General features: G+C 33.0%; 2 protein-coding genes across 3 annotated transcripts; one reads left to right on the top strand and one right to left on the bottom strand.

Annotated features, from left to right (window-relative positions):
• The first annotated feature begins 2,573 nt into the window (after window positions 1-2,573).
• On the top strand, window positions 2,574-8,587 carry LOC129307782 (uncharacterized). Of its 2 annotated transcripts, none has more exons than XM_054948692.1 (12): window positions 2,574-2,850; window positions 2,927-3,035; window positions 3,110-3,173; window positions 3,577-3,678; window positions 3,783-3,847; window positions 4,655-4,810; window positions 4,964-5,043; window positions 5,120-5,297; window positions 5,672-5,727; window positions 6,406-6,501; window positions 6,621-6,801; window positions 8,219-8,587. In XM_054948692.1, exons 1-12 carry the CDS (start codon window positions 2,786-2,788, stop codon window positions 8,342-8,344), a joined length of 1,278 nt encoding a protein of 425 aa, XP_054804667.1. In that variant the 5' UTR covers window positions 2,574-2,785; the 3' UTR covers window positions 8,345-8,587. The 2 variants fall into 2 exon arrangements, with proteins under 2 accessions (XP_054804667.1, XP_054804668.1); XM_054948693.1 differs by having other exon boundaries at window positions 4,655-4,753.
• A 3,714-nt stretch (window positions 8,588-12,301) lies between these two features.
• On the bottom strand, window positions 12,302-13,845 carry LOC129308668 (chalcone synthase 1-like). The gene is made up of 2 exons (XM_054949954.1): window positions 13,591-13,845; window positions 12,302-13,508 (listed from the first exon to the last, which is right to left on the bottom strand). Exons 1-2 carry the CDS (start codon window positions 13,766-13,768, stop codon window positions 12,517-12,519), a joined length of 1,170 nt encoding a protein of 389 aa, XP_054805929.1. The 5' UTR covers window positions 13,769-13,845; the 3' UTR covers window positions 12,302-12,516.

Here is a 13,845-nt window from a genome sequence, read left to right on the forward strand (position 1 = left end):
TTTATAGTAAATTTTGTAAAATCATATTCATTCATGGTGAAATGAAAACGCACCGGAGTTCATTCTCTACCCCTTATTTCACCTTCCCGTGCTTGTTATCGTAGCTTTTTTTTATTTGCAAATTTGGGCGAGACTTTGTAAAACGTTGACTTTTCGACTTTTAAGCCCCACCAAATTAACCTCGTCCGGTGGCTGTGAGAGACGGGAGCAAGATGCCGATCATCATGAAAAAATTGGAGCAAACAAGTAAAGACACTTGGAGAAGAAATTATGATAACGAGGTAAAATGCCGATCATCGTGAAAAAAATTGGAGAAGAAATCATTTTATCTTTGACTCGAACCTGGATGTAAAAGTGTTAATGGCAAAAATTCTCGTAAATTAATATATAATGATACAATTTTATTTAGGGTTGGAGATAAGGGGGCTAACAAGGACCCCTAATTTTTTAATTTTTTATTAATAAAATACAAAGTTATATATTTTTGACTTCTTTAAGTTAGTGCATTATAAAAATACTAAGACATTAAATAAAATGTTCATTTCAATTCTATATATGATTTTTTATACATATATAATCCAACTGTTTTAGTAATTTAAAGATACAGTTGTTATAAGATTTATTTATTTTCAACAAAATAATATTACACTTGTTTTTAAAGTATAGATATAATTTGATCTTGATTTCATTTTATATGTAGTGAAATAAATTTTAAGAATTATTACTAACAAACTTTGTCAAACATTTTAACAAAAATGTCAAGAGTTATTAAATGTTGTGTGTTTGATTTCTACCATAAAATTACCTATCCAAAAATTAGGAGGTTATGATTAAGATATGTTCTTTTAAAAAAATTATTTTTTTTGTAATAACAAAGCTATTAAAATTTATTATATGAGTGGTTTTTACTATAATATACTTAGATCTCATTGGTATAAAAAATATATAATAATTGAACATCATTATCATGTTGACTATAATCATTAATTGAAAGAATTAAATAGTAAACTTACTAAGCAAGTAATAGAATTGTTTAGATTAAACAAAACTTTATATGTCAATTATGCATTTAAATCATTCGATATTCATGGGATAGATAAAATCTTCAATGATTTAATGATAGCTTATATTAAAAAGAAAATTATTAAAATCTTTATTGTAGACATGATAATTAATTATTTTTATGTTATAAAAAATTGATGAGCAAAACATAAAAAATGAAAGTATGGGTTTATTTTTATTATATATTTATAAAATTAAATATAAATATATTCGTTGAAATATTTATATTATGTTAGTTATATATATATATATATAATTTTCCTTTAATAATAAATTTTTCTAGCTCTCTCCTTGATTTTATTCACACACTATTAAACATTTGGAAAAATTGTAAATGCATGATGGAGAGGCATGCCAGCAAACATTGATAAGATTAAAATTTTATCTTTTAAAATATATTTTTAATTTTCTAACTTTATATAAAATTTTAATTTAGTCGTTTAATATTATAAAGTATTTTTTTAATTCCTTAACTTTAATATCGTTAATTTCAAATAACTATTTTTTTGTGCCAATTATTATTATATTTAAAAAATTAAACTTCATATTTAAACATTTTGTCAATGTTTACAAGTTTAATGTAAAAAATCTTGATAATAAAAATAACTATATCAAGGTTAAAAAATTAAAGAGACAATTTATAAAATTAAGAAATTAAAATAAAATTTTGTGTAATACTAAATGACTTAGAGGTATGTTTCAACCAAATTTTATCCGACTCCAAAAGTATACATGGAAATGTATTTATTGTAATTCATCTTGGTTAGAAAGATTTTATGTGATTAAAATATTTGAAAAGTGAAACTTGTTATTTATTGTTTCATTTTAGATGTTGTTAAAACAAAAGTAAGTATTATCTAAACCAATTTGATTATTGATATTTATAAAACTTGAATTTTATTGATAAAAAATTTGCAAAGGGACATTATAATTACTTATATCATTTTAATTATTGTCAGAAAAAAATAATTATTATTTAAATCAAAATAGTCACCAATATTTTCAACACTTAAACTGTAGTAATTAAAAATTTACAGAGCAAAACTTATCATTTACTATTTCATTTTAATCATTATAAAAAATATTATTTAAATTAAAATAGAAATTAATATTTAAAAGTGGAATTATTATAATTATTTCAACAAAAGATACTAATGTTAAAAATCTTTTAAAAAACTTGGAAAGAATTATCAGGTGGCTTCATTGTCATTGCATATTTTAAAATATTTTTCTGTCATTTTATCCAAGAAATAGGGAGAATTCGTATCTGAGGACCTCTTTAAAAAATTATTCATAAATAAAAATAAAAAACAAATTAACATTCGGAAAAAAAAATAAAAAGACAACTATTATTATATTAATAATAAATAATTTCGTATTCATATTTATCGATGAATAATTCTTTCGAAAGTACTTGGAGGTGATTCTCCCGAAAAATTATGCTAGTTACTGGCAAAGATAAAAGACAAGGCTAGATTAATTTAAATTTAAAAGGAAAGAAAAAAAAGAAAAGCGCCAATTTTCACAGGGAAGCCAGGATCCACTGCACATGATCCCCATCCGCAAGGGCAACCGCGGTGGGACTCCCGGTCCCAGAGCAGGAGCCAACTAGAGCGGCACCTCGATTTCAAATTTACTTCCAGTGATCCTTAGCAGTTCGACCCTGCCGAAAGATTTCGTCACAGGGTTCACTGAGTCAATTAATTTGAATTTTCCATAATAAATGGCAGAACAATCTCAATCCATCCCATCGCCATCGCCACCCATGGACCTCCCCGCCCTTCGCAGGTCATTCTCCCTCTTCTTGTTCCACCCCCCTTCAATTTCTCTCACATAATCGCTATTTTTGTTTTATTTCTTTCAGTCGATTGGAGGAGCTTGCAGAGCTTCACAAGCGTTGCAGCGAAGACGTCCCTGAATTAAACTCTTTGGACGCAGAGAAATTACTGCAGGATTCTGCTCTTGAATTGGAGGTATTGTTGCATTATCAGCATTGCTTTCCTGGTCTTCTCAGTCAATAAACGCCTTTATGCTTTCTTATTTACAGAGTAGAATACAGCAGATTGTGTCCGAATGCTCGGATGTGGGTTTCTTAGTAGACGGTGATACGGGTGAGTGCTCTTTTTGTTCTTCTGAATTGCTGGCGGGACAAGTTTCTATGCAGAATAATATATAGGGTATAGCATATAACTTGCGGTAGCCTCGCCAACGGGTTTCCTTCATTGAAATTGTGGGTTTTCGTCTTTCTTGCTCTTGTTTCTGTAGCTTTTTTCCTGAGGCGATTCACTAGACTAGAATTTGCTAGAATTAGTAGTTTGGCAGTCGAGTGCAGCTGTATAGGCTTTGAAAGTATTGCTATGTTTTCTTGTGCCGTATGAGTCTTGCTATCTTACTTTTGTCTTTCCATTTTTCACACTGTTGCTGACACATGGAATACTGGAGAGGGACTTAAGGTGAAGCAGAGAGTTGGAAAATTTATGATGAGATTTTACTAATTCATCGATTTTCACACAGATGCCTACTTTGAGCTTTTGAAAGAGGAACATAACAAGGTGGAAGTTGAAAGCTCCGATATAGCTAAAGAGCTTGAGCGGCTTACCAAAATGCATAAAGAAGGTGATGCCTTTGACCGCTTCTTGCATAGTTGCTCTATCAGGAGATGGAACCTTCCCTCCCCTCCTTTTCTTTTCGTCATTCATTTACTTTTCCTGTTTTTCCAGAATCCAGCCTGTTGGAGGCTAAACTTGAAGAACTGAAATGCTCTTTAGATTATGTCTCATTAAAGGTTGGTTCGCTATTGAAAGGGAATTCATTATATGTTACTCTTTTTGGTCAACTGAGAAGCTGTAAACTCAAATTGAGCCTTAGTGTGCTATTTTCTCTTTATCCTTCATTGAGATCAAATCCTCTCAATTATATGCATTCAGAAAATCAAATGTTCTGCTTGATATTTGAAAGGAATATACTTGCAGCATCTACTGGGTGTTGATGTTATCGCATCATATAAAATATGAAGTTTTATTACAAACCACATTATTTTAAACCATGAACAGCGCAATCCTTTTGTCAGACTTTGTTTAATTTATGGGGTCCACATCTAGTTGGTGTCTAAAAATAAATGCCAAACAGTATAAACAATAAGAAGAAATAGCCTAGCTGATTTATAAATATGCCTCTTTGTAGGTGAATAATTATTCAAGCAATGGAAGAATTTAGATGGAATACTAAACAATTGTATTTACACCAATAATCCAAATCTCTATAGAGTGACATTGATTGACTGATGTATGGGTCAAAATATCAATACTTATGATTTCTTTTGTTTTTACTTTGGATTTGGTGTTGATCATATAGTTTCACATTTACATTTTCTGTTTTTAATGATTTAGATGGACTTTATGAACCTCCTACTTCAACCTATACTTGAATTAATTAGGTTTATTGCATTATTATTGTAATTGGTGACGTTGTATAATAATGTGCTTCAATAAACGTGTCAATTTTTCCAGTCTTGGTTGAAATCCTGCTTGTGAGGGTTATGAGATTTTCATTGTAGTTATCATATTTTGACTTCGGATGATACTATTACTAGGACCTAAAGACTGCATGGGCAAGCGAAGGTGTTGATGCTCATATGCTGGTCGATAACCAGTCAACTTTGACCACTGCACATGAAGACAATGAGTTAGAGGTCTTTTTGACTAATCACGTTACTTCTCTATCTGTTTGCTTCGTGAGGATTGTACGAGTTAGTAAGATATATTGACTAAACATTTGGTGATCTGTTGTTCTGGTTCTTTATGTATAATTATTCTAATGATTCTTTGTAGTTAATCATCTTCTATTACTTTCCCTTTATTAATCTCTTTCTAAAGAACAAAATTATGCTTCCGCCTGGCAGCTGTTAGAACTTGATAATAAGATTGATGAAATGAAGTCAACTGTCAAGTCTCTGCAGGATATTAAGCATATGGTCAAGTGGTAATTTCATCTACTTCCTCTTACACTTTAGATACTTATATGCAACTTGCCTTGCTCATCTTGTTCGTTTGTTTAGGTTTGATGTAGTAGAGCAGATTGAGGATGCGTTGATGGGTCTAAAAGTGCTTGCGTTTGATGAGAATTGCATTAGGTTGTCACTACAAACCCACATGCCAAACATTGATGCAGCTGAAGTGAACCATGAGTTACTAATCGAAGTTTTAGAAGGGACTATGAAGTTAAAGAATGTTCAGGTATCAAAACATATGATTATTTCTTAAGTTGATATGTTGTTAGTGTCTATATCCAACTTGTTTGGGAAAAAAAATTCAAAATGCTCACTCCTCAAAGCTGAGTCGTTTTAAACTTTAAAAAAAAAAAAAAAGAAAGAAAGAAAAAGAAAGTTCCTTTATATATTCCATTGGTTTATATAGGTTAAGGTCTTGTTAGAGTATAGTGAGTGACCATTCTATCTTACCTTAATTTTGGTTTTCAGCTTCTAAACTTACGTTTGGATTTTTTCTAAGTGAATTTATGGATTTGCTGGATGTATGATATGGTTTTATTTATTCCTTAGGGTTTTGCCTTAAATTATTTTCAATTTTAATTTCTAATCCTTGTTATATAGGTTTTTCCAAATGATATATATGTGAGCGACATTGTTGATACAGCAAAATCTCTCAGGTTTGTTCTGTTTTTCTCCTCAGCCTCTCTTTTCCTTCATTCCTTACTGTCATAATTTTTGTCTATGGACTCTAAACTACCATTCTCTCAGTTCCCAATAAGATAATAAAATTATAATCAAGTCAACTTATATGCTGTATTTAAATATACGTCCTCTGATAAACTTCGTTTTCAATTTCTTAGCCAAATCAGATCTCATTATGCATTTGACATGCTCACGTTATATGAAAAAATTATGATAGGAAATAAAGTTGACTGCCCTAACACAACTCTCAATATTATGCTTTATAAAAAAAATACTTTCCTTCGATGATGAAACAACAACAAACGCAAAAAGAAAAAGAAAGAAGAATTGGATGGGAGGACAAAAAATGCTTTCTATTGTGCAAGATTTTGATAAAGTTAGATCTGATGATTTTTACCTGCATTATGCTTTTATTATTGTTATTGTTACTACTACTACTACTACAGTTCATTTACCAATTTAGTTTTTAAGTTCCTTCAATGAGCTATTAAGGAGATTTTGATTTGTGTGTAGGATTTTGCCAACAGTTTTCACTTGAACTGGTCATGTTTTTTTTTGAAGGGACTATGCTTTGCTTCTAAATTTGAAAGGCAAACACCAAGAATAAGTAATTTTTTAATTATTTGATTCACTGTATTGTATTTACTGTGCAGCAATTCTTCATTGCAGTGGCTTATAAGAAAAGTTCAAGATAGAATTATTCTTAGCTCACTTAGGCGTCTTGCAGTAAAGGATGCTAACAAATCAAGGCGAGACCCTTGATGCAATCCTAGCTTTGGTGTACTTAAAATTTGACTCTACTTTTGATTGATTTAATATACAATTAACTTATGATTTAACATGTACTTCATTTTATGTTTGGCTACAGATATTCGCTTGAATACTTGGATAGAGATGAAACTATTGTAGCTCACGTGGCTGGAGGAATTGATGCATTCATAAAGTTATCTCACAATTGGCCGCTATTTGGTCCTCCATTGAAGCTTATATCTCTCAAGGGATCAGATAATCTGAAGGAAATTTCTCTTAGTTTTCTCTGCAAAGTTGAGGTCAGCGATATCATTTCCTTCCCCACTTTCGAAGTTTTAATGATATATCATTGATTTTTCTCTTGCTTTTGGTTGTAAAAGGCAATTCTTATGCTGAGTTTTGACCTCAGAATTCCTGTTTTCTATTTTGTTAGACCTCCCGAAATCAGTGTAGCTATTACCAGTATGTTGTTTTCATTTCTCTGATAGCAAGAAAAGTAGAGGTGGGAATTAAGGTGAGCTTGGCTCTTATGGGCTCGGCTCTTAAGGACTTAGGCCCTAAATCCTAGTTATCCAAAATTCAATCTAATTTTGAGACTCGGCCCTTATTTATAGGGTTCAGGGTCGGGCACTTAAGCCCTCTTTCTCAAAAAAAAAAAAAATCTAACATTTTAATTTAAATAAAATATTTTAAAATTCAATATGAAACAAATTAAAGTCTTACCTAAAATTCAACATAAAATTCGACAAAGATTTAAAATTTTAAATTTAAGATGAAGATTAAAATATTTATCAATGTAAATCTAAATCCTCATCATCATCATCTAAAAATAAAATATTAAATCCTTCAGATGTAGGTGTACTTGTTGAAGATGGAAGTGGATATTTAGTGTTAATTATCTCTGCAACTTCTTCATCATTTACAATAAATGTTAACCAAATTATGTTATTATTAGTCAAATATATATATGTGTGTGTGTATAAGATAACCCTTTTTATTAGAGCTTCAAGGGCTGCCTGGGTTTGAGCCGTTTTCTATAGAGTTTATCAAGACCAAGCCCTTAAACTCAATTACTTTAAAAAAATTTAATTTTTAAAATTTAAACTCTTATTTGAACAAGGTTTCTAAACCGGCCCTTATTCTTGGCTTTATAAAAAAGCTATCCAGCAGATATTTTATGGTAATCATTTGGCGTATTGGTATTTTACGTTAAGCCGTTAAGGTAATCCATGAACAACATTGCTATAAGATACCATGCACCTGAGCGGATTCACTGTTGCATTTAATGTTTTTACTTTTTCGTGGCTTCAAATCTGCCCATAATTATTGCGTCCGTGTTGCTAATGTCTTTTTTTTTTTTTTTGGGTGAAAAAAAAAGATAGTGTCTCATATCATGATTTATTTAACTTGCCCTTGTTAATTGCATTCAAATACTTTATAGGCGCTCTTTCCTCTAGATGACTCGGTGCGAGTGTCTTAAAATTTGTCACATGGATTTCAGAGATTTAATGGCTCTGCGGGACTGTTTTTAAGTAGGCATTGAGAAAATTCACCTATCAGCTCTCTATCATGCCTTCTAGTGCTATTCTGAATCCTGATCATAATCATGTCGACTGGAAATGGTTGGAAGATTACTAACTCTCTTTTTTTTTCTTTTTTCTTTTTTTGAATTTCACGTTCTTTCCTTTCCTTTGGCGTGGGGGTTCGATTCTTTAGAAATTGGCCAATTCATCAGATTCTCATATTCGGCAACATGTACCAAGCTTCGTGGATGCCATCGAAAAGATACTGATAGAACAGATGCAGTCAGACCTTCATGCCGATGATAGTTCGGCCCATTGATATTTGCGATACTTAAGATTAGACATGCCTCTAGAGTCCATTTGTTTTTGGACTTTTGTATTACTAATCGTTCGTTCAAGTTCTTGAAATCATTTCTCTGTCCAAAAAAAAAAAAAACAAAAGAGTTCTTGAAATCATTTTTAATCAAGCATACTTCCGCACGTGTATTAATCAAGATTCATAACAGTTAGGAGGATGACAATTTGAATGGGAACATTGATGATTGAACGATTCATCAGTTAACGGCCAAGCGCGGAAGAAAGTTGATTTAAATCGGTCGTCTATAAATCTATGAATTTAATTAATTCATAGATAATAACATTATTCATATTCTATTTATTGGGTTGCAAACTCTACTGTGGAGATGATGGTTTGGAACGAACCTTTTATTTCCGCATAAAATGTTAACATTTTTCCTTAAAGTCTTTTTGGTACTGCAGTGGTAATTATTTGAAATTAAAATACTTATTTATTAGGTAAATTATTGCTGAAGACCTGAAAAAAAATAATATTTATTATGAAGGATCTAAAAAATAGTAATTATTAAAAGAGACCAAACATCAAAATATATATTTTAAAATACAAAATTTTCCCTAATTAAATTTTTTATATTTTTTCTAATTACATCTCAAATTGAATTTAATAGTTAAATCACTGAAAATGATAAATAAATAATGCTTTATATATATAAAGACAACTTTCATTAAAACTAAAAGTAAGATTAGTACGCATAAAAGGCTTCTAGAAAAGACCTCCTAAAGGCCCATAGAAAGATTGATAACAAAATAAAATACAAACTGCAAAGTATAAAAGAACGAAACAGAGATACAACAGACTTGATAAAACCTAAACAACAACTAACTCAAGACGCAAAAATTAGCACTCCAAAAGGACCAAGTTTTAATATTCTTGAACAAGCAGGTGATGTGTAGTAGAGCTCACATGAAGAGCAATCCAAAGACCAATTTAATCTAACAGATTGAAAAGCAACAAGGAGTTGACTAAATTGGATTTCAGGGATCATTTTAGTGTTTTTTCTTTTGTAGGATTTAAGAAACTAAAGGTTAATTTGGCAAAGTCTCGACAAAGAAAATAACATATCTGCATGAACATGAATGCAACAACACGAGACAAATAACAGACACCAAAATAAACAGACATGAAATCAAAGAGAAAAGGACCATGCAGCTCTTGATGTTGGACCTCCACAAGGCTGCAATGCATGAAGGTCCTAGGTGTATCATGTGATTGTATGAGGTTTTTTTTTTTTTTTTTTGGCAAAAACCTTGTAAAACCTAGAATCCTACTCATACTCTGTAACAGAATTTCAAAACAGAGCAACCTTCTGCTTTTGACATGAATGCTAGGAAGTAGCTGGAACCAAAACAAACCGAAGGTTGGGAAATTATGAATGATTAGTTGGAAGAACCAATGTTGGAGTAGTAACTCTTGGATAATCAAATGTGTTAAATTGGTTTAAAATGCTTGAAATAAAGCACCTAAGTTTGTTACATCTCTTAGTGAAAATTGTAGGGCCCGCCAAAAAGAAAGGAAATTCAAAGAATTCCACATCAGCTCATTTCTTTATGCCACACACTTGGTCACTTTTAATACCATATCCCATGTCTTTCAACTTAATAGCCTGCTTAAAGGAGTACCCCTTCACCGATTTAAAAGTGATTAAAATATTCTCATTTTTAGCCTTTTTAGTTGATCCTAGATGATAGCTCTTTGTCCATTGCCATTTACACTTCTTGTGCATCTCACATTTGACAAGTAATCTTGCTCATGCAAAACACCATGTGGCATGCCATAATGATTCATTTGAACTTGATTTGTACATGAGATATTCCTAATGTGAACACCCTGAAATCTTCGAACAACACTATAACATTGCCGTAGAAAAAGAAAAACATCCACCGACCTGAAACCAAAGCCATTCTAAACTTGAACATGAGTAGGACGCTGCAACGTAACCGACATAACACACTAGCGGGAAGAATGTCCAATGCAAAAACAATTAGAACAAAACCTTCTAACATTCTTCAGTTGAAAAAAAAGAGAAATAGGATCCCCATTAGGAAGTTTATACCACAATCCATGAGCAAGCTTGAAGAAATCCGAAATAGAGATCTTGGAATGCAAACCATGATTAAAAAAAAAAAAAAAAGACTCAGACAATCATAGTAGAGAAAATGACCAATCTTATTGAAGCAGCTGTAGTGTAATTTTCCAAAGGTAGCCCATACACATGAACCCAAATATGAAAATCTGTAAAAGAAACCTTCGAAATGGGTTGAAACGCTTGCCAAGGAAAAATGGAGTCAGTAAAACCTTGAAATAACCATGTTCCTTGATGTAGAATAAAGTCAGCATCTGAATCTGAACTAAAATGCAGGACAAAGTAAGGCCAGGACTGCTGAATAACTCGAACATGACCCTGAAGCTTCGAACGAAAGTTTATTAACGCTTGCAACTTTGAAGCATGAAGAACCTTAAGATCATGAACATATATAAAAAAAAAAAGATAATGCTTCCTACAGAAATCCAGATGAGATCCCCTACAGCTCGGTAAAGACATCTTGTAGTAAACTCAAAAAACCACCACAGACAAAAGGCGAAAGATCAAGACTTAGAAAGAACAAAATAGGCATGAGCAGGAGAAAGCCACCACCAAAGTAAAGAGAGAACCTCTCCTCTCCGCTTTTCATTCCAATTCAAATAAATAAATAATGTTAGAAATCACAACAGGCCTTAAATATTCACAAGTCCAATAAAAATAAGTTGACACAAAATCTTTTTAAGCTAATGAAAAAAAATAAAATGTAATAATTTTTAAAAATAAACATTTTGTTAAAATCATATTGACTTAAGTTTTTTTAAAGTAATGATTTTAAAATTATATTCAATTAATATTTAAAAAGTAGTCATTTTTTAAAATATATTAACTTAGTTAAATTTAATACTACATTTTTGTTTTTATTTGTGTGGAATTGAAATCCACACAACTTTATATTTATTTATTTTTAACTTATGCAGCACCGTTAATTTTAAGGCATTATTAATAGGGTTTGTATTAAGGTTATAATAGTCAATTGTCTTTACCTTAATCCTTCAACCTAATTTTAATTTTAAGGGTCCTTTATAATAAATATTATTTTCTCCAGGTCCTTAGTAATAATTTTCCGTATTTATTATTAACAATAAATTTTTCCAAATATAAAAGTTTTAACGAACTGTGATTTTATTTATGACTATTAATAGTACGGTTTGTTTTTCAAATTACATGTAGCTACTGGAAATCATGCTAGCTTTAAACTTTAATTAATTATCAGACATCAGAGTTGAAAGTTTGCACTTTGCACGATTTACACAATAACTATTGCAAAGTGATAATCACCCGCAGGAAGGCATTGAAGGTGAGGATGATTGTCAAACTTTGGACCAGAAAAAATCCTTAAATATATCGGCTTAGCCTTAGTTGACTTTGGTTTTCGGGTTTGGTAGAGAAGGCTACACTACATAGAGTCAATAATTCAAGGCAAGTCCGACGGACTAATCTGAATTCAGTTAAAAAAAAATTAAAGTCGGGCTTAGCTATGTGAACTTTTTAAAGAAAGTAGGATACTTTAAATTTGATTTGAATGAGCTCGGCCTAAATTAAGCTTGACCTCTAAATTTTTTGGCTTTGTGTATGTAGAGTAGGTAATTTTGATCAAGCTGACAAGCCAACCTGAATTCAGTTGAAAAAAGTTAAAGTCAGGCTCGATTATATGAGCATTTTTTTAAAGGAATAAGATACTTTAAGGTCGATCCATCTAAAATATTGACTCTAACTACACATTAGCATCGCCATCTTCTTGACCAAAAATAAATTATTTATAGTAAAATTATAAAAGTAAGTAAATTGTACTCCACAAATAAATAAAAAAAATCTTTGGCAAAGGAATTCATGACTGCAGTACAAAATTTCGAGTTGTACATTATCCTTTTACATATTTAACCTGCAGGTTACAGAATTTCTTGACAAATTTGTAATGAAGATTAGACTGTGAGAACAAACATTATTAGGCTTCTGAGCTGAAGAAGCATGTATGAAAATAACACATAATTTAAAGAAGAAGAAGAAGAACAATTGCAATGATGCTGCGTATGTGGCAAATCCAAGCATTTTAGAGAGCCACACTATGAAGCACAACGGTCTCCACAGTGAGCCCAGGCCCAAATCCGAAGAGGACGCCCCAGTCAAGCCCCTCACCAGTAGTTTGAAGCCCATCTTCAGCAGACTTCTTCCTCATCTCGTCTAAGATAAACAACACGCAAGCACTTGACATGTTCCCGTACTCGCTTAGAATATGTCGAGTGGCCCTCATCTTTTCGGGCTTGAGGCCCAATTTGTCCTCAACCTGGTCCAAGATGGCAGGCCCACCAGGATGAGCAATCCAAAAAATGGAGTTATAATCAGAGATTCCCAACGGCTGGAATGCTTCAACCAGGGCTTTCTCTATGTTCTTTGAGATAAGCCCGGGAACATCTTTGAGAAGATGGAAGGTAAGCCCAACTTCCCTAAGATGTCCATCAATAGCTCCTTCACTGTCAGGGAGTATGGTTTGGGCCGTCCACACGAGCTCAAAAATGGGCTTCTCAAGCTGAGGAATAGGGTCGGAGCCTACAATCACAGCGGCAGCTCCATCACCGAACAAAGCTTGGCCCACAAGGCTGTCAAGATGGGTATCACTAGGCCCACGAAACGTGACGGCGGTGATCTCAGAGCAGACCACGAGGACTCGAGCTCCTCTGTTGTTCTCAGCCAAGTCTTTGGCCAACCTAAGGACGGTGCCGCCGGCGAAGCAGCCTTGCTGGTACATCATGTATCGCTTCACGGAGGGACGAAGGGCCAAGAGCTTGGTGAGCTGATAGTCAGCTCCAGGCATGTCGACGCCACTGGTGGTGCAGAAGATTAAGTGAGTGATTTTGGATTTGGGCTGACCCCATTCCTTGATGGCCTTGGTGGCCGCCTCTTTCCCTAGCTTGGGGACCTCTAGAACCACAATGTCTTGTCTAGCGTCAATTGAAGGCGCCATGTAAGCGCACATGTTGGGGTTCTCTTTCAGGATCTCTTCTGTCAAGTGCATATATCTTTTCTTGATCATCGACTTGTCACCTGAAATTGAATAACAGGGTTTGTTTGATTAGAGAGCCGTGCCTGTTGAAATGATGATGATGATGATGATGATATCACTTACACATGCGCTTGAACTTGTGCTTCAACTCTGTCATGTGGTCGCTGTTGGTGATGCGAAAATAGAAGTCGGGATAGGTGGTTTGGTCAACACAGTTAGGAGGGGTAGCGGTGCCGATGGCCATCACGGTGGCGGGGCCTTCCGCCCGTTGCTCCTTGCGGATATCTTCCACCTTCACCATCGCAGCCGCTGGATTGATGAGATGGTTTTATCTGTTCGTGTTGCGTACCGATGTCTATATTGAGCAATGCTGGTGTG

The sequence above is a fragment of the Prosopis cineraria genome, unplaced genomic scaffold (genome assembly GCF_029017545.1).
Source record: "Prosopis cineraria cultivar Desert tree isolate PC_DT_omini unplaced genomic scaffold, ASM2901754v1 PC4, whole genome shotgun sequence".
Taxonomy (NCBI): domain Eukaryota; kingdom Viridiplantae; phylum Streptophyta; class Magnoliopsida; order Fabales; family Fabaceae; genus Prosopis; species Prosopis cineraria.

Excerpts from the sequence above, each read along its gene's own strand:
- LOC129308668 (XM_054949954.1), bottom strand. The coding sequence starts at position 13,768 with ATGGTGAAGGTGGAAGATATCCGCAAGGAGCAACGGGCGGAAGGCCCC. Across the intron at positions 13,509-13,590 it reads GCACAAGTTCAAGCGCATGT|GTGACAAGTCGATGATCAAG; the intron begins GTAAGTGATATC and ends ATTCAATTTCAG.
- LOC129307782 (XM_054948692.1), top strand. The coding sequence starts at position 2,786 with ATGGCAGAACAATCTCAATCCATCCCATCGCCATCGCCACCCATGGAC. Across the intron at positions 3,848-4,654 it reads TAGATTATGTCTCATTAAAG|GACCTAAAGACTGCATGGGC; the intron begins GTTGGTTCGCTA and ends TACTATTACTAG. Across the intron at positions 5,728-6,405 it reads GATACAGCAAAATCTCTCAG|CAATTCTTCATTGCAGTGGC; the intron begins GTTTGTTCTGTT and ends TTTACTGTGCAG.